General features: G+C 32.5%; 1 protein-coding gene across 1 annotated transcript in view; it reads left to right on the forward strand.

The window, feature by feature from the left end:
- Positions 1 to 14,376, forward strand: part of LOC142332831 (cryptochrome-1-like) — an 82,003-nt gene extending 67,627 nt beyond the window's left edge. The window contains exons 10-12 of the mRNA XM_075379453.1: positions 5,327 to 5,478; positions 10,542 to 10,744; positions 13,808 to 14,376. Of these exons, the coding sequence (XP_075235568.1) occupies positions 5,327 to 5,478; positions 10,542 to 10,744; positions 13,808 to 13,986 (534 nt within the window). The 3' untranslated portion in view covers positions 13,987 to 14,376. The remainder of the gene's footprint in view (positions 1 to 5,326; positions 5,479 to 10,541; positions 10,745 to 13,807) is intronic.
- Positions 14,377 to 22,245: the final 7,869 nt, after the last annotated feature.

The raw sequence follows: 22,245 nt of genomic DNA on the forward strand, positions 1-22,245 counted from the left end.
GCCTGTACCGCCTCAGGAATGAACATGGTCTCTCTGTGGATGTTACTTAGCAATTCCACTCTCGCATCCTCAAATCTGGGACATGAGAAAAACACAAACTGGGCAAGAATCAGAATAGTTCAACCCAAATCTAAATAGATAAGATCTGAATCCCCCAGCCCACCAGGAACTGAGTCAAACAGTAATCAAGCGAGCCATGTGATTGATCACACCATCTCGTGATATCTCTCATCAAACTGTGTGTCCACCGTCCCTTATCATCACCATCCCATTGCCGCTGCCATAAATCCATAAGCATTCCAGTCTACCTCTTCCTTTCAGCAGGTGGTATCGGCCCTAACTTCCGCAACCTCCTCTGGTGTTCTATTGCAAGATCAAGCGAGAGGAGTTCAGCCAGCATCTTCGCTGCAGCTTTGGAGTTGGTTCAGAATGCAGACACCACTCAGAGGCAGCACCTCTAGCACGCCCTTGTATATAGCGTACCTAGTGACTCCATCCCACAGCTCTGCACCATATAAAAGTGTGGAGTAGGCCACTCCTACTAGCAGTTTCCTCCTCTGCAATCTAAGGCTGTGGCGATTAGGTAATAATCCAGCCACCAGTTTCAGTACCTTGTCCACCTTATCACTAGCCTCATGTGCATGAACACTGAACCATAGCCAGGCATCTATCCAAACTCCTAGGTACCTTATTGCAGGTTTAGAAGCAGTTCTTCAGCCCTCCAAGGTTAGTATCAGAGTGGATCTTGTTCTTGCAGCCAACTACTTCAGTTTTATCTGGGGCCATTGACAGCCTTACACCACACATCCAACCATTTATTGTGCAATAGGCACTGTGAATGAGATTCACAGCCTCTCTTTTGGAGCTCGCTTCCACAACTAAAGCAAAAATGTCAGCATAGCCGATGAGACTGACCTTTGGGGGGAGCAGCAGATGAAAAACCCCATCATAGGCCATGTTTCAAAGGGTCGGTCCAAGGACCGACACCTGCAGGATTCCCCTGTCGACAGCACGCACCATTTCACCAACCTCTTTTTCTCAACCTGATAAAACAGACTGTGTTCCATGAGGTAGGACAATATAATCCTTACAAGCAAGCCAGGAAGACCTAGTGTCATCAATGACTGCATAATTGCCGAGTGGGTGCAATTAAAGGCGTTTTTCATATCAAATGTGGCTACCACACACATTTTACCAGATGTTCTATTCGGCTACCTTGTATAACTCATTCAGCCATTGCACAGACAGTGGATACTGCATCAAGGGTGAACTAACCCCCACAAAAACTTTATTGGTTTGTGGAGAGTCTGCCCTTCTCTTCCACGGCGCTGACCAGTCTCTGTTAGATCATCCATTCAAAAAGCTTTGCCAAAATGTCTATCATGGCAGCGGTCTGAAAGACAAAGGGAGGTCAGGGTCCATCCCAGGCTTAGGTAACTAGGTGACAAAAAATTAGGTATCAGTACAAACTTCTGCCTTCTCTAATTTTCTCTTGTATTAGCTCTCTCTAAACCACGCTCATTACTGTAAATACATTTTTACCAGATTCCTTGGCATTTTACCATGGAAGAAACAATAATAAGGTTTTGTACTGCTGGCCTCTTATATAGAATTTTGTAGAGGATCCTTTTAACTAGTTTTTGATGTATTGGTTAAAAGTGTAAGTAAGTTAATGTTTAATTTTAAAGATAATTTTTGAATTATGAGGGCGGTTCGGAAAGTAACCTCCATTTGGCTATAAATAAAAATCCTGCATAGATAAAAATATTTTATTATATACAATTGAAAACTACAGCTAATAACAGCTTTTCAACATAGTCGTCATTTAAATTCAAGCATTTTTCTTAGAATTTCACTAATTTACTAATACCTTCTTAAAATTCAGCCGCCTGGGTACCTAGCCACCAACCTTTCACAGCATTTTGAAGTTTGTCATCGTCATCGAAGTGCTGTAACGCAAGCCGACTGTGAAACTTTCAAGAAACTTAGACAAGCCATTTAGAACAAACATTGCAATATGCTGTCATCTGGTGATGTTTTTTTTGCATGACAACACTCATCCTCACACTGTTCAAAGAACTTAAGAACTTATTAATCAATTCTAATCGAACATTTTATATCGTCCCCTTACAGCCCAGACTTGACGCCGATTGATTTTCATCTCTTCACTCACATAAAGAAATATATCAATTTTGTAAATCAAGTGTAAGACTCCAAGTAGGAAACTAGCATTTTAATAATTGACAAAAAATATATGCCATAAAACTGCCAAAACATAAATTATGTTAACTTAACAAATGTAGCATAAGTAGAAGTTACAGGTAATAATAACTTTGTCAAAAACAATATTAATAATATTGTTTGCAAATGAAAATAAAATTATTTACATTATACATTTTTAAAAACACAGGTTTAATAGATACACAACCAAACAATATAAAATAATAGAAGTAAACAATTATTTTATAATCTTGTGGAACTAGGGACCCACTATAATAATAACTGTATTGGAGGTTACCATCCATTATTTTTCATCGAGTAAAATAATTAACTAATCATTTATTGAAAAATGATCAAGAGTAGATTTCCAGGTGGATTACAGAATTAATTACACGATACAAATCTTGCAGTACTAAAATTTCAAACTAGTTACAAGATAAAATATACATGGATTAAATAACTCAGAATCATAAATAGAACAATACAGTGATGAAATTGAAAATGAAATTAAATCTACATAAAATTTAAAGAAAAATAATGATAAAAATAATAAATAAATAAAAATTAATAAAAATATGAAACTTTCAAAGTAACCAATTCCACCCAGAATCACAGGCCAAAATAACTTTACATCTTCAATTGATAACAACCAATCATAAATTAATAATGAAAACCTTTTAGTCTCCTACAAATTTAAATTCCCTTGGTAAGCAATTAAATGTTTTTGGACCTAAGTATGAATAAAACCATTTAAATAAATCAATTCTTGGCCTAGAAGGAACTACTCTATCCGCTTGTCACAAAGGCCTCATAACCAAAGTACCTAGGATCCTGTCCTGTTTACAGCCCTTATAAAGTGTCATTAGTATTCTATAAAAATACATATAACGCATTGATGATCACACACATTTTGATATGTACATTGCCACAGTTGCTACTTCTGGGATTAAAATTTGTGAAAAAAATAAAAAATTTCCCAAGTGTAAGAGAATCATATACAAGAGGAAATGTTTTTGAACTGTAAATATATATAAGGTTCTATTAAAAATTTTTTTCTGCCAACTGAATATATTACGTATCTGGAATTAATAAACTACTCAATCGAATGAAGAAGAAACAAAAGTTCCTTGTCTAAACTTGACTTAAGGGGTGACTAGATGCAATAGCAAGCTTACACAATATTTTACTCTTTTTCTTTTGGAGGAAGAAATGTATCCTCACAGCTAAAACTTCCTTTCTGGGCAGTAAGCATGGATATATTTATTTATAAAAATCCAGCAAAAAATCATTTCAATTTTTTGTGCCAACCAATCCTCCTCTATGAATCATGAGACCTTGCCGTTGGTGAGGGGGCTTGAGTGCTCAGGGATACAGAGTAGCTGGACCGAAGGTGCAACCATATCGGAGAGGTATCTGTTTGAGAGCCAGACTAAGGAATGATTCCTGAAAGAGGGCAGCTGCTCTTTCAGTAGTTGTTAGGGGCGTGAGTCAGGACAACTTAAACGGCCGTATCAACATCACTCAGTCCTCTGAGTACTGCACAGCTGAAAGCAATGGAAAACTACAGCTGCTTTTTTTCCAAGAAAATGTGGCTCTCTGCATTTTCACATAGCAATAATGGAGGCGCCTTCCTTGGTAAAATATTCCGGAGGTAAAATAGTCCCCCGTTCGGATCTCTTGGTGGGGACTACTAAGGAAGGGGTCACCAGAAAATTAAAAAATAACATTCTACGAGTCGGAGCGTGGAATGTTAGAAGCTTGAAAAAGGTTGGTAGGCTGGAAAATTTAAAAAGGGAAATGGGTAGGACAAATGTGGATATAGTAGGAATTAGTGAAGTTCGGTGGGAAGAGGAAGGCGACTTTTGGTCAGGTGATTTTAGAGTAATTAACTCAGCGTCAAATAATGGGCAGGCAGGAGTAGGTTTCGTGATGAACAAGAAGATAGGGAGGAGAGTGGAGTATTTCAAAACGCATAGCGATAGAATCATTGTAATAAGGATAAAATCAAAACCTAAACCGACAACGATTGTTAACGTCTATATGCCTACAAGCGCCCATGATGATGATGAGGTAGAGTGTGTATACGAAGAGATTGATGAAGCAATTAAACACGTAAAAGGAGATGAAAATTTAATAATAGTTGGAGATTGGAATGCAAGCATTGGAAAAGGCAAGGAAGGAAATATAGTGGGTGAATACGGGCTGGGCAAAAGGAATGAAAGAGGGGACCGACTTATAGAATTTTGCACAAAGTATAATTTAGTAATTGCCAACACCCAATTTAAAAATCATAATAGAAGAATATACACTTGGAAAAAGCCAGGCGATACTGGAAGGTATCAGATAGAATATATCATGGTTAAGCAAAGATTTAGAAATCATTCTTTGACTGCAAAACTTACCCTGGAGCGGACATTGATAGCGACCATAATTTGGTGATAATGATTGTAAGATCAGTAATCTTATATAGGATTGAAACATTGCACCTAACCAACCTCAAAAAATCTGTGATCGAAAGAGCTTATTAAGGAAAACCCATGATCCAAAGGTAACAAAGGAAGGAAGTATATGGACTGAAATCTAACATGGAGATCTATCAAAATCAAGAAGACCTAGAAATGGTGTTAAGGAATAGAAGGTTAAATTTCTTGAAGTATATGATTCAGATGGATCCAGATTAGACAGACAAATCTTTGACAAGCTGTGGATTATGAAAAGCAAATCAAATAACCTGAAATAGATGTTAGAGGACCTCCAAAGAGTAGGCTTGAAAGAAGAGGACTGTTGTGATAGAGATAACTTCTGAAGAATAATTTAGAATATAAAAGTTCTTGTGATGTAAAAAAGGACAGAAAGAAAATGGACAGATGAGCAGAAATTAAATCATACCGAAAAAAAAGAGAAAAGACGCTTGAAAGAATTGATATTTCCAAGATGCTAAGTTGGGCTTTTCGTACTTAAAAAAAGATACTTAAAGAGCGATAGTATATCGCTCTAAAATCACAAGTTATAATGTAAAAGTTGTGTGTAATATTTTTATTAAACAAAAAATTTTCATGTTTGTACTTTTTTTTTAATTTTTATTGATTGATGTTTTTTGTTTCAGGTGTTTGATGAACTTCTTTTGGATGCTGATTGGTCAGTTAATGCAGGAATGTGGATGTGGTTATCTTGTTCATCTTTCTTTCAACAATTTTTCCATTGCTATTGCCCTGTTCGATTTGGTAGAAAAGCTGATCCAAATGGTGACTTTATTAGGTATGTTACATTTTTCTTTTTCAGTCTTACTTTTTTACTTTAAGTACTGTTATAAATATAAAACTTTCAATAAGGGATCTGGGGAGAATAGTGTACTCCACCTTTTCTTTGATATTATATAGATTTTAGCATTTCAGTATACCTCTCTTACAGTATCTTTAGTACTATGTCAGTTGTCTGGCAGTTTTTGTTTTTTAACTACGGAATTTAGATGGTGAGATACAGTAATTGTTACATACAGAAAAAAAGAGGTTAATTACTATATGGAGAAGATAAAAGATACAACCTGGTCAGCCATTATTGCACTTTTAGAAAACCTACCACATTGATTAGTTTAGAGGATGAACATCACACTAATGCATTAAAGTTGTAAACAAAATATATATCTGCTATGACTATTACTAGATCTTTTTTATTAGATACAATATATCTAATAAAAATATCTATCTTTGTGTATAAAATTTGATGACAAAAACCCAAATGACACAATCAAAATCACATAAGTTGGTTGCATGTACACTGTTTTTAGTAAGTTTATAAAAAATTGAAATTGGTGAAATTTCAGACATTCCCTATCCAGTATAAAATCTTGTTCCATCCTCTTATTTCTTCCAACAATCATTATCCCACACTTCTACTGATTTTTAATCCATAATTCTTCATTACCCCCTTCTAAGCATCTAACTTGATCTGTACATCCTCAACTTTATGATACCATATCATCATGTCATCAGCAAAAATTATTTTCTTACTTTTTTCTCCCACTCTTTCTTTTACCTGTCGGTTCATTCCTTCCATCCCCACATTAAACAATGCTGGCAATACAATACTTCCTTGTTTTAGACCATTTCTTATGTTAGATCATTCAGTGTAACCATACTGTGTTCTTAGGATGAAGTGTATGCCATGTAAATGAGATATAATCTTTTACAAACTCAGTCCGGCTATTCCTGAGTTGTATGGTTAATTGAATCCCAAGCACCCAGGTACATTGGTTTCCACTGTCTAGTATTCAAATCTTTTAGAAGCTATTAACTTTTAGAAATCAAATATAGAACCTTCAACTTCAAAAATCAGCTGTTAAACAAATAATTTTGCAAAGACAAGTTTACTACTAGACCAGTCCAATGGGCTGTCTGTATTACATAAAAAAAATAAATTATATAAAACAAAATAATAAATACTGTTAAAATACTATGAGGGTCATTCAATAAGTCCTTAGAAAAAGAGAAAAACAAATTATTTTGATTAGATTTTTTTTTTCAACATAATCTCCTTTTAACTCTATATACTTTTCCAAGCATTTCTTCAACTTGTTTAAGCTGTCCAAAAAAAAAGATCCTCAAAAAGGGAATCTGTTTGGGCAATGACCTCCTTGTTCAATGTGAATCGTTGCCCGCCAAGCCATTTTTTCAAGTTTGAAAATAAAAAAATGACTGGGGGCAAATCCGGTGAATACGGTGGTTGTTATAGTAATTCAATCTTTAATTCCATAATTTTAGCCATTGAAACTGCATAGGTGTGCAGCTTTGCGTTGTCTTGATGGAAGAGGATCTTTTTCTTTTTCAAATGAGGATGTTTTTTTCTTGATTTCTTCGCTCAACCGGTGCAATAATGACGCAAAATACTCTCCAGTTATTGTTTGTCCTTTTTCCAAGTAATCAGTGTAGATGATACAGTGTGCATCTCAAAAAACTGTAGCCATCACCTTGCCAGCTGATTTCACCATCTCCGGCTTCTTCGGAGCCCATTCGCCTTCAAAAACCCGCTCTTTTAACTGTTCCTTTGTCTCTGGAGTGTAGTAGTGTATCCATGTTTCATCCACAGTTATGTATCGATGCAGAAACTCGTCAGGATTGAGATGGAAAAGCACCAAAACAGCCTCAGAGTTGACCACATGATTGCATTTATTCTCCGGTGAGAGCAAACGTGGGACCCATCTTGTCAAAATATTTTCACACCCAATTTTTCGTGCAAAATTGAAAACACTGTACCTTGTAATATGCCTGTGGCCTCAACTATTTCGTGCACTTTGATTCGTCAATCACTCAAAACCATATCGTGAATTTTGTCAATCATTTCAGGGGTAGTCACTTCCACTGGACATCATGAATGATGTTCATCTTTTGTGGATGTACGGACACATTTAAACTCATTTACCCAATTGTAAACAGTTGCAAACACAGGCAGATGTGCCATGAACTTCATCCCACTCAGCTTTGATCTCTTTCGGTGTTAAGCCTTGTAAATATAAGTGTTTTAATCACTACTCAAAACTCAAGTCGATTGAAGCAACAATAGCTTGTTGCTTCAATCAACTGTGACAATGAAACCACGTGATGGATACAGCTGAAACTTTAGCTGTTCTCTACAGACAAACGACAGTTGTCAAAAGCAAACCATTTTCGATATTACAGGTGCCATCTCTTGGATTTTCTAAGGAGTCATTAAATGACCCTCGTAAGCTTTTGTTTATAGTAAACAAAAACAATGTATTTTTAAGCAAAGTTTACCTACAAATTTAAAACTTTACTTGGTTTATTCAGCCATACCTTTACTAATTAAGAAAAGGAACGAATAACACTGTTGCAAAAACTATTTTAAATGGTATAATTTTCCATTAAAAAGCATATAAATCTCCATTTAAATTTTAGAATAAATATAGAGCAGTTTTATCCCAGGTAAACTACTTAACTCAACATATGAACAGCCAAAACGATAGCAATAATATAAATGGATATTAAAAGTAAATAAAAACCTTAAAACTTTCAAAATGCATTTTTATCTAATGATTGCAAATAAAACTAGTTAGATGTTACATGTAATGTTGCGCCACCAGTTATTATAATATTTCTATTTTGATTAAAAAATAATTTTGAAAAATGTATATAAAAACAGGACAATTGTATATGAGGAATTCAATCCGCATGTACCTATTGGTGTTAAAATAAAGGTATTCCCTATTTGACAATTTAAAGATCCTCTACTCTAATTGCATAGATTCCAGCATATAAGTCACAATTTTAAAATCAGATTATGATTTTCTCGGTTAATTTGTTAAAGTACAGGATGGAACAGAAACAGTTAGATGATTTAAAACTTGAAAATTAAGACTTTAATTGCTAACAAAATACTAATTAGATTCACCATTGCAAAGAACGTGTACAAGCATTTAGTTTTCAAATCATATTTTGAAGATAACATCACACATGTGACCATCATCAGTGATAAGAAACATCTCTGCACATCATCCATGACTCTTTTCTCAGCCAATCCACTGGAATTTTCTACTTGGATGAAATCTTTTAGTCCTTGTATAGTGTGAGGTCGGTTAGTGTAAACCTTCTCTTTCAAATGGTCCCATAGGAAAAAAACTTATGCTGATAAATCAGGCTAGTGGGGATACCAAGCTATGACTCTAAACAAGAGATGATATGTTGGGGAAACATTTCTCGGATGTCATAGAATTTCATGCTGTGTAGGTGGTAGCACCATCCTGTTGGAACCACACCAGACGTGTTTCAACGTGACACCGTTGAAATTTGTTAAGGAGAGATGTTTGCAACAGCACCATATATCGATCTTTTGTTACCATAACAAATTGACCATTAGCATTCTGAAAAAAATACGGCCAATCACTCCAAATGCATTAACACCACACCATGCTGTAATGTTATCAGTGCAGTGGCTTCTCATGCAATATGCCTACACGTATTGCGCAGAGAACGTGGATTCTCTGTGGCCCAATATCTGAAGTTTGGGCCACCTATAAAAAAACAAGTTTTTTATAGGTGTTTGCATGATGTCCGCCTTGGTTTAGTACCTTGGTTTGGATTTATTATTCTAAATATTTAGTTATTCGCTGGTTCACTGAAATAAATAAAAGTCCTTATTTATTTTATATTCCAAATTATTTTTATTATAATCTTTGAACTTATTCTTCATATATGTGATATTGTTGTAAATTATTAATTGGTTGTGCATTAATGATATGAACATATTGAGTCTCTGAAGAGTGGAATTAGACTGAACAACAGAACTACTAGACATATTGTTACATTAGTAATGTGAAATATCAGATGTTAACAAGGCCAGCCGAATATAGACAACTATTTAATTTACAATGAGTAAGAAGAACTAGACAGTTATAATTTTATTTCTTTTTACAAATAAAAAGAAGGAAAGGAAACATGAATCTTAAATAGGGATGGAGCTTAAATTCTCATGTAAGATGCATCCAACGGTTCTATGGGATAAGTGTAAGGTGGGTGAGTGGCGAAGAGCAGAACACTGAATACTATATAGAAATGCTTCTGTCACTTTCCATACATTTGAGGGCATGCAGACAGCTTCTTGTTGACAATGGATGCATTAGATCTGAATCATCTGACCCAATTCAATATTGTTTGTGTGCGGGAACCTTCACATGCCACAATGTCATAGAAAAACTTGTTGCGTTACAAGAACATTGCACTTTTGTAAAGTGATGCTCTTTCAACTAACACTAAATCATGATTGAAGGCTCTAAATTTCTTTATTCGGCTATATGAGTATGTGTTTCCTCTCATTACCTAGACAGATGTTAGCGTGACATGATTTTTACATCGTCTAATTGTTTGTGTTCCACCCATTACAAGATAAAATGTAAATAAATATATATTTTTTTTAAGAGAATACTGAAAGGACATAAATAATGTATTTAAGAATCATTAACATTTTTTATATTATTAACATTATTGAGATAAAAGTACACATGCATAAGAACATAACACTAAGTATTATTAAGCAATTAGAAAGCATATCTCTTAAACACTGTGATGTTTAAGAGAAAAGGTCTGGAATGAAGGGTTTGATGAAAATTAGAAGAAAAGGGCTACTCTATATATGTTATAATCTTTTTCTGTCATGTTTTATCTTAGCCTCATAGATTTAATATCTAAATTGTGAAATTTTACTGTGAAAAAATCTATTAAAAGTCATTAAATTTTATTAATAAATTGCTAAGTAAGATGGTAGTACATTATTATTATTATTATTATATATTGATGTTCATTTTTTTCTAGACGTTATATCCCAGTGTTAAAAAATTTTCCTGGTCGATGGATACATGAACCTTGGAATGCACCTCTTGAATTACAAAAAAGGTCTAAATGTATTATAGGTAAAGATTATTCTTTACCGATGGTTAATCATGCAGTAGCAAGTAGAATTAATATGGAAAGGATGAGACAAGTTTATCAACAACTTAGTAAATATCGAGGAAACAGTAAGTATTTTTATTTCCATTAATAAAACTTTAAAAAAACTTATTTTCTTGATGTGATATATGTTTATAAAGATCAGTTTTTATAATTTAATATATCAACCAGTATTTGGTGCTTATCTGCGGGTTTTGTTGGTTAGTTGTGCCATTTTTGTTCTTAACCAAACTGTTGTAAGTGATGTGATGCAAGATGAGGATAGTTATCCTCAAAGAATATTAAGAATCCTACGTAAGCCTTATTGAACAGAGAAGTAATTTCCCTTTGCCCTCTTTGCTTACTGTAATAAGTACTTGTATCCTCTGTATCACTACTCTTTTAATAAGCTACTGACTGATGTCTCTTGCAAACAGTCATGTACTTAATATGCTGTATTAATTTTTAGAAAAAAGGATTTGGTACAAAGGTTAATTATAATTAATTAATTTCTTTTAAGTCTTTCATGATGATTCACTAATGATTTAATTATAATTAACCATTAATATAACTTAGAAACATTTAATACATAAATAGATTTTTTTCATTTTTCAGTAACCTTAATCAGTTTCAGTTTTACATGTACATTTTAAAACGAGTATCAGTTCTTTACTAACCCATAATTTGGTATCAGTTTTAAAAAATTTAAATTTGAAGAAGAATTGAATCAGTTTTATTTTCTTCCTTTTTTGGTGGTTTTACTTACTTATTTTGACTTCGTATTTTTTAATTTTATTTTTATTTTATCAATTGACCTGAAACTACCATTATAAAAAAAAATTTGAAAGAAAAAAGGTCAAGAAACCTATGCATCTTAATAAAATTTAAAAACTGAACAGGAAAATAACATAAACTGACTGCTAGTTTGAGCTAAAATTGTTCTGAAGTGTAGGTGTATGTCAACAGAAGTGCATGTGTTGTTTGCAGAAATGTCAATGTTACAAACTATCCATAATTGTGGATTTGTTGTATAAATTACAGAGACATGACTCTTCTTTTAGTATGGAATTCAGTTTTGTTAAAGTTTTTTTTTTTTTTTTTTTTATTAAACTACTTGGAAGGACTGACTAACAAAATTAAAAAATAAGTCAGTTTTTTTTCACGTATATTCTATATATAGTTAGTTAGTTTTATATATATAACTAACTATATGGTTAGGTCAGTAGTTATTAGACCACTTATCTGGAAATTAAAAGTCCCACATTGCAAAGGGTTGGTCATGCAAGACCAAAGTCAAAGTACAGTCCTCCATCACTGTATTTTGCAGTTATGTGTATCTGGATGTTTTTTAGGTGGAATGAGATATAGTGGAACTATTGAAGTTATATGCTTGTTTAATGTTTAAGGGACAGTTCATATGGTACGGTTTCGGTTTGGTTTTTTGACGTATTTTTTATTTTGCCGAATCAAATGTTCTGTTCACACACAGATCAGTTGTCCTTCATGTGTTTTTCATCACTCATGGTTCGGAAATGTGGAAGATTGGATGTTCAAAGTATAAACACATTTTTTTCTTTTGTATTGCTATCGCTGTCGTCATAAAAAAAAAAATAAAAATAAAAAATACTGAATACATCCTATTTTGAAAGAAAGTTATAGTTTCGGCACTTTCCGAACATTAATGTGTAGACTTAAAAACAATTAGTCAGCATTTTTTAACTATTTCCGAATGTCTCAGGCTTCATTTGATTTCCTGTTAAGTAGAGTGGAGAAGGATAACGAGACAGGATATGATTATGAGAAGGAGCATATCTGCAGAAGAAAGATTGTCAATATGCTTAACGTGAGATTGTTTTATTAATCAACTATACAAATTCTATTTCTCTTTAATGTTTGATAATTGAAATGTAACATATTTATGATAAGAAAAAAACAAAATTAATTTAGGCCATAAAAATCAAGAAAAATTTAATTATGTGGATAAATTGGTAAAAGTAAATCTGACAAATGTATGAAAAAAAATAAAAAAAGATAAATGGCGATCATTTTGTGTATTAATTGTAGCTTTGGTTGAAAGATTCATTTGATGTTCCATAAATTTTATCATTTTATAATGCAATTCATAGTTCAGTATCATCATCCGTTTCTGTGTTACACCAAACAAAACTGTTTTCAAAATTGTTGATTGCTGGTCAGTTTTGCGGTTTTCTTTGTTGTCAGGTTATTCATTCACCTCACTGCTTTCTTTATTTTTATCGTCTGTACTTCCATGGGTGTCCGTTCCTCTAGAGCTGGAATCCTTCATGTAACGCAATCTTTATTTTCCTGCACACTGATTCTTTAATATGTTTGTCTTTATCGGATTCTAAAGATTTATCCCATATTCCAGGTTTTTCTCGAACCAAATCAATCAAAAGTTCTGTTTTTATATTATTAATATCTACCACGACATATAATGAATTTTATACAAAACTGCACTCAAACAACACATTGAACAGGAGAGATCGATAGATACTGTATTACTGCAATGCAAAACACCGACTGGTCTGTCATTGCCTACACTGGTCCATCCAGTAAAAAAACTGAATCGTCTAAATGGCGCCACTACAATGCAAGCACTATTCTCAACTGTTTCAGTTATTTCACCGAATCACTGAATATAGTTTCTGTTGGCAAACCATGTTCTGTTGATTTTACCATGTACAGTTAACACCCAGATTGTCTGAACGTGCACATACTAAATACATGCACTACTGCTAGAGACGGTGAAAAAGCCTTTATGTTAAAACTAGTGAAACCATATCATGTGAACTGACCTCTACTTTCCCTTTTCAGTTGTGGGAAGGAGTTTTACAGTAGCTTCAAAACTATCATTTGAAGTTTTAGAAAGTTTATGTTTCTTTTTTGTAAACTGAATTCGCATTTTTCATTATTTTACTAAAAGACTACCAGTTTATTTTTCTTTAGTGAAGTATGTATGAATAAATAAGAAAATCTAATTAGAATTCTCCTAGTTGTGCTTAAAATTAACATTTTTTACTTAATTTTATATAGGAGTGGCATTTATGATCTATATCAGTATGAACTTCATGTACAAATGTCCTAATTTTTATTTTATATAATAATTTTTTTAAATTATAATTTTGTTTCAGGCATTTTAAAATGTGTACAGGCAAGGGCAAATGATTTTGCAATAAATTCACATATGAATATTTTGCCTACAAGTAAACAAAAAAGTAAGAATGAATCATCAAATAATGATAATAATCAAAAGGAAAATGAAGTGACTTTAATTAATAATTTATTGATGACAACATCTCAAATTGGTTAAAATTACAATTTTTGAAATAATCAAGTTAATATAATCAAAAATTGGATTGTGAAGTTTTTTATTCGAATTAATGATATTATAGTAAATTATATTTAACAAAAAACTTTTTTAATTATTGTTATTATACTTTTATAAAGTGTTAATTTATAGATTTATATCTTCATTATAAAAAAAGTTTTATTTATACATAAATTATAGCATAATGCACAATGATATTTAATATAATACAGACAGAACTTTTAACAAGTAAATAATTTAAGTCCCTTATTTATAGAATTGATTTAAGTGATTTATTGTACTTAGTTATAGGATTATTGAAATAGTAAAACATATATTACTGAATTTTTTCACATTTAACAAAATTTTAATTTAAAAAATATATTTTTGAAAACATAATAATAATTATAAAACATAATTGTATTTATTTTTTACATCCATCCTTAATGCTGAGTTTAAAAATCTTAGCAAAATTACACTAAATAGTTTCTTTAAAATATTTTTGGGTGTTTCTTAAAAAAAAAAAAAAAAAAAAAAAAAAAACGTTATTGGAATCAGTAACTTATTTTTAACTTGTTCTAAATCCATCGTTGTATATACAAAGTGTAATACAAAAATAAAGAGTGTGCCTTTTTCTCTTACAGTGGTAGCACTGTCTATAACATTTGTATCAGTATTTTTACCCTGATTAAATGCATAGTTTAAATTGGCAGCCTAGTAATTAGGATGTATTTTATTAAAAGTGTCAATTTGTTTTGTTTGAAAATAATAGAACAAAGGATTCGCGTAAAAATGGAATAAAGTGCAATGAAGTGCTAAAGATGTTAGAGAAGGCTTTTGGATGAGGATGTTATCTCAACACCAAAGGTTTATATGTAGTACAAATGGTTTCAAGAAGATCATGAAAACATAAAGTGGGTTGGATATCGTAACACATCAACAACCAACCAAAATAAATTAGTACAGAGTTTTTCAAAATGAATATTGCGGTTATGTAGTTATGTAATATTTCTTGTACAGTTAAGTTTCACATATATGAAATGAAAACATACATGTTCATATTCCCACATACATTTTTACAAACATGTATTCAAACAGTTTAGCTATGCACAAGTTCAAAAACTGTTTCCTTACCTTCTGCTTGAAAGTGCTAGTAGCAAAAACGGCAACCCCCCCTATATAAAGCAGTCTGTGTTTTGCAGTTTGTGAAGTGTGAATCTGTAATTACCATTCAATGTGCATTCCATTTGAAGTTCTGTTATGATCCTCCGAGTGACAATAATATTACTAGATGGTATAAATAATTTGAAACCACTGGCTGTGTTTGTAAAGGGAAGGGTACAGAATGACCAAGTGTGTCCAAAGATAATGTTGAATGTGGAGAGTTTTTTGTGCATACTCCAAGGAAATCCATTAGGAGAGCTAGCTGCAAATTAGCAATTCCAGTGACATCTGAATGGTGGGTTTTAAGAAAATGCTTGCAACTGCGTGTATATCATTTAGCTGTAAAGTCTACAGATTATTGTTTGCAATCTAGCTTTCCAAATGAAATGATGCATCATGACGATGAAGACTTTATTGTATCATATTCACTGACAAATTAACATTTCACGTTAAAGTAAACACTCAGTGTGAGAATCTACAGATCAGAAAATCCTCACAAAATATTGCAGTGTGAACAAGGTTCCCCAAAACTAAGCGTTTTTTGTGCCATATCCTGATGACAGGTTTACTGGTTGTTCTTTTTCACAGAAGCAAGTGTGTATGGAATGAACTACAGTTCATAACAATTGTCTTGATATGCGACAACTATGGCTCCTTCCTCAACTGCAATATGAACCGCAGAACTTTATTTGACAGTAAGTTGGTATGTCTTCTCACTGGCATAATCCTGCATGTGATTCCTTGAATGAAATTCTCCCTGACCACTGGATCTGTTGTCATGGACCAGATGATAGGGCTTGTTTAAAGTGGCCTCCATGTTTGCCCGATCTGACCCTGTGCAATTTTTATCTTTGAGGGTTTATAATGGATCAAGTATATGTGCCACCGTTCCCAGCTGACCTACCTGACTTGAGACACAGGAATGAAGTAACTATCACATTAAGTGGGATGAACTCTCCTATCAGCTGGATTTGTGCCATGTGACGAATGGTGCTCACATTGAACACTTAAAGAAATAACTGTTTAAGTTGTTCTTTCATTTCATGTATAATTTATCAATGTAAGTAAAACTTAACAAATATTACAAAACTTTAAAACCGCGATATTCATTTTGAAACATACTGTACATTGTAATCAATAACTGTCAATCACTATTAGAGAAATTGCTGAAGAGATAGAAATCTCTTGAGGCATGTATGAAACAATTTTGGGTATTAAATTAGTAATAGCAAAATTTATTCCAAAACAGTTGAATTTTTTAACAAAACTGACATTGCAGAACAGTCATTGATGACTCAAAATTACTCAAACATGTCATAAAGGATGACAAAACATGAGTATACAGTTATGATATTGAAATGAAGATTTAATCATCCCGATGGAAGCTTCCTAAAGAACAAACACCAGAAAAGAAATAAATTCAGTTGACTGTTAAGGTTCTCCTTATTGTCTTTTTTTTTTACTTCCTTTTACAAAGTAAAGGAAGCACTGTGATCATGAGAAATTTCAGTTTCCAGATTTCAACGGAAATATCCATTTTGACTAGTTTCAGTGTGATGTCTTTATGTACGTATGTATGTATCTCGCGTAACTCAAAAACGAAAGTCATACGATGTTGAAATTTTTGATTTAGGACTGTTGTAACATCTAGTTGTGCACCTACTCTTTTGAATGCAATCGACTGAACCAAAAGTGTCCAAAAAAGCCCAAAATCCCAAAAAATTTGGATTTTGTACTTTTTCTTAACTGCAGTAATAAGTCCTCATTCAAAGCTTTTTAATGATATATCTTAAGTGGTACTTATTTTTCTTGATTCTAGAGTTATAACAAAAAAAAAATTAATTAAAATATTTGGATCTTAGAGGAAGGCACATTAGTTAGAATCAGATGTCATCTCCTTTTTTTTTTAAATTTAAATATATTTATTTATTAATAATTATTAGCCTCTCATTGTAAAAAAAAATTTACAATGAATAATAATTCAATAATAACAACAAAAAATATGAAAAAATATCAGAAGTTTTTAAGGAAATAAAAGTTTATTTAATTTTCATTTAAAAAAATGTGTAAATGTAATTTAATAGGCATACAAGGAAGTCATGTGTTGTCCACATCAGATTTTTTACAATTACAATGGTGTCATCAATTATGAGTTCTTATCCTAAGTTTGTATGATCAGCAAACAGTATTATTTATACCATTTACATGAGGCAATCCAAAGAAATATGAGCAAGTAATTCATGGATTTTGCACCTCAGTAACACTCCAGTTCACACTTCACTATTAATTTGTGATTATTTAGCCAAAAATACCACCATACTGGGCCTCAGTATGGTGGTCTTGCTGCTACACAGGTGCGGCCTGCACCTGTGTAGCAGCAAGATATAAAAGATTATGAGATTTGCGATAGATTAATACAAATGCCAAAGGTATATTTCAGGCTCAATGAAAAAAGTCAAAATTGAAAATGAGCTATCTGAAGGGGCTTTGAAATAGCAGGGGTAAGATAGTGTGATGGTCTTTTTCCTATATTTTTCAATATAGCACTAAACAATTTTGTTTAAGTAAAGGAGTTGCAATGTGGCATCCAGTTTCAAGGGCTTTTTTATGTACTGGTTTTTGCAGATATTGTAGCGATCATTGCAGAAAAAAGATCTTGAGAAGGTGTGATTAATGGTTACTGACAACAAAATAAAATATATGAAAGCTGGTAGAGAACACAGATGAGAAAATATAGAGTTTAAGTTGGAAGAATATTACTTTGAAGGTATTGTGATTTTTAGTATTTGGGTGTATCTATTACTATTACTATTACGTATTTTTAGTATCTATTTTTCAACAGTAAAAACAATGTTAATAAAAGATATTCGTCATAGAGTATCAAGTACAAATAAAAGTTACTTTGACTCTAAATAGACTAATATCTTCTAAAGTACTTACTAAATCTACAAAATTAAATGTTCATGTAATCTGACACAGCCATTTATTTTGTGTAGTGCTAAATCCTGGATAATTATCAAGACCTCAAAAAACATGACATCAATCTTGAGAATGAAATATTAAAGATTTTTGGACCTATAAGAGGATACTCAAAGGTGAGAAATAACAGAAATTTATGGAATACCATCTATAATTAGAGGTGATTTTGGTGAGCTTACATGTATAAGACAAAACAAAGAGGATTTGTTGTTATGAAGCATGAAAGAGATCTTCAGAGATTATCCGTTCACAAAATTAGCCGCAATATATTTATTAATTTTTAAATTTTTTACTCTCACGATCCGGCATCTAATCGATTCGTATAAATTTAACTACCATTCATTTTATTCCAAAGCGCGTTTGTATTTTTATAAATTTACAGATAAACCTAATTTATAGGTTTTGCTATACCATGCGCACGCGCGCGCACACACACCAGTATTCTAATACGGTGTTTCCCATTGTCGCTTACTGACATTTGATTTATAACAGTAAAAGGTTTTTACCGGATAAAATTATCGGTCAGGAATCTCTTCTTGTTGCCTTGACGTCTGTTTTTTTTCCAGTTTCTATTTTGTAACTTTTTTGAATTTTTTAAACGCATTTTTTAATTTTTTAAAATAATTCTATTGTTTATTTATATCGACATTAAGCACTCATTTTTTAATTTATAGAAACGTATCCGACTTGAACCGCTTAAATTTATTACATTCGTAAAGAAAATTTTTTTGGTAAAAAAATCGTGTAATTCACGTTAACAAAGTTAATTAGAAATAATAATCTATTTTCTAATGTGTAAATCGCAACCTGCTCGATCGGTAAAAAATAAGCAACCCCGAGACGACCCGACGAGATGAGGGTGAGTGACATATAAAGAGGCGTGTATTCTTGTACAGATTTAGACTCAGGAACGACCGTTCCTGACTCGTGTGGTTAATTGAACCTCGACCACCAAAGTACACCGGTATCCGCTATCATTATTCAAATCCGTATAAAAGCGATTAACTTTTACTAGGATTTGAACCTCAGAATCGACTTCAAAAAAAAAAAACAAAAGATAAGTAAAACTTACGGTTTTTCTGAGCTATCGGTTAATATGCATTAATTTCCGTGATGTATTCAGAAAATATTTTGCCATCCAGTAAGACATTTTACAGATATCTTCTGATATCTGTAAAAAGTACTGTATCTGTGTACTCTTAAATTGTTCCTCGCCTGTTTAAAAAACAGTTCCCTATTTCTTACTCTTAATAATTTAATAATAAACATAATTTATCCGAACAGTTTTATCCTCGGTATCGTTCCTAGTATATAGACATGAGCTGCTGAAAGTAATTTAATTTAAGCCGCAACATTCGTGACGTATTCTCGCTCGCTGATTATTTGAAATTCATTTTTATAGATTCTTCACGGAAGAGTATTAAAAGGATAGCCGAAATAGAACTCTGATCTTAAAATGCAGGTTTTGTGAACAAATTTAATCTGAAAAATATCATTTGTTTCTAAAAAGGAAGTCATCTTTCTAGACGGTAGCGTACGATCATCTAGCCTGGATGATATAAATATTTACCGGTTAAATTGTAATGAATTATTTATTTTAACTTGTAGCGATCCCAAATTAAAAAAGACGACTAAAGTTAAAATTTTGGCGTTAAAATTGATTCACAATTAGACGCAGCTGTTCACTACATATTAACGGGTATCGGAAACTTAAATATTTAATTCTAATATTTTAAAAACTATAAATGAAAAATTCTTAACGTTTCTATTCTTATATCTTCGTACACGCCCGATCGATGCTCTGACACTGAATAATAGCACAGGTTGGGACTACGATACGCATTTTAATAAGTTTTGTGCGATTCAATAGCGGCTTTGGGTAGGGCCAGGCGTTACATCTGTTTTATGAGTTTAATATTTTTACGGTGAAAATAATTATAAATTAAAAACTTATTATACAGAATAATTCACGAAGAACGTAACAAACTTTTAGGACACGACCTACTGGTAAAGACGAAGAAGAAAGTTCATACAAACATACGATCGGAAACGCTTCGTTAGCTAGTGTCGGCTGGTGAAATATTTCTCTCTTGAATTCTGCCCTTTCGGTAAAATTAACCCGTATTGTAATTCTCGGGATACAAATCGAGGAGTAAATTTAGTAGTTTAAATGAAATCCGACCTGAAAAATCGAAAAAAAAAGTACTTCCCAGAACTATATATACTCGTATTAGTAGTTTTCGAGAAATCTAAACCGAAAGACAAAGGATGAGGACAAAGCGTTCGTAGAACGCAGTTAGTTTATAAAAGGAAATAATAAATATGTATTTTGATTTTAAGAAAATTATTCGTAAAAACCACAACCGCTGTATCGGTAAAAAGGTGTTAAAAAAATACAGCTGTCATTTTAAACAATTTTTGGAAAATAAAATTACATATTTATTCTCTTTTGTAAAACCGTATTTTCATCGAGTAAAGGTTTTATCCGTCGATTACAGGTTTTATGTTCGACGTAAAATAACGTAGTTAAATATATGAAAGAAGCGTTCGTTTTTAGAATTTTCACTCGCTAACTAAGCGGTTCGAAACTTACGTTTATATGAACTTGCTTCTCTCATTTTTACACGGAGAACGTGTCCTAAACGCCTGTTACATTCTTTGTGAATCGTGTCATCCGCAAACTATGAACTGCGGTTACGTAAACGGCTGACTGCGGATGCCGACTCTATCGTAACTTCCGCTAAACTAAAAAGGACTAATAAAAAATTTGGACTAATAAGTCCTGACTGAGACCTTTTCAACGATATATTATAAGAGGTACTTTGTTTCAGCGGTTCCAGAGTTATAGCCAAATAAAATGTTAATTAATGAAATATTTGGATTAGGAGAAGGCATATCGGTTCGAATCAGACTTCATCTTTTTTTTAATTTAAATATGTCGATTTATTAATAATTATTAACCTCTCATTGTAAAACATTGATACCATAAATAATAATAATAATAATTTTTAAAAAATCAGAAGTTATTAGTGAAATAAAATTGTATGTACTTTTCATTTTAATAAAATGTGTATATGTAATTTAATAGGCGTACAAGTAAGTCGTGTGGTGTCCGCATCAGATTATAATATAATATAATAATGAATATATTAATAATTTTTCATTCTTATACATTACATAGGGAAAGGATAGATGTGGTACTTACGGATAAACAAACCAAACTGTCGTAGCGTTTTAATGGCATCAGTGCCATTAAATATTATATTCTTTATATAGAAGTAATCTGACAAAGTTTGCTCAAAATCGGTCCAATAGCTCTGGAGATATAAGGTGATTTGGAGGGCGATAGCGAACACCCACAAATATCCTGAAAATTTCCATCCGGTTTTTTGGGATCGTTAGGAGTCAAAACGTCAAGATCCGGTGAAAACCGCATATACCCAATTTGGATCGTTTACAATACTTTCAGAACAATTTAGATTCGGAGTAACAGTACAAGGTGAAAAGATAAAGATGCTACGATTTGCTGATGATATAGTAATTCTAGCCGAGAGTAAAAAGGATTTAGAAGAAACAATGAACTGCGTAGATGAAGTCCTACGCAAGAACTATCGCATGAAAATAAACAAGAACAAAACAAAAGTAATGAAATGTAGTAGAAATAACAAAGATGGAAGTCTGAATGTGAAAATAGGAGGAGAAAAGATTATGGAGGTAGAAGAATTTTGTTATTTGGGAAGTAGAATTACTAAAGTTGGACGAAGCAGGAGCGATATAAAATGGCGAATAGCACAAGCTAAATGAGCCTTCAGTAAGAAATATAATTTTTTACATCAAAAATTAATTTAAATGTCAGGAAAAGATTTTTGAAAGTGTATGTTTGGAGCGTCGGTTTATATGGAAGTGAAACTTGGACGATCGGAGTATCTGAGAAGAAAAGATTAGATGCTTTTGAAATGCGGTGCTATAGGAGAATGTTAAAAATCAGATGGGCGAATAAAGTGACAAATGAAGATGTATTGCTGCAAATAGATGAAGAAAGAAGCATTTGGAAAAATATAGTTAAAAGAAGAGACAGACTTATAGGCCACATACTAAGGCATCCTGGAATAGTCGCTT

Source organism: Lycorma delicatula, chromosome 12, assembly GCF_047948215.1.
Source record: "Lycorma delicatula isolate Av1 chromosome 12, ASM4794821v1, whole genome shotgun sequence".
NCBI lineage: Eukaryota > Metazoa > Arthropoda > Insecta > Hemiptera > Fulgoridae > Lycorma > Lycorma delicatula.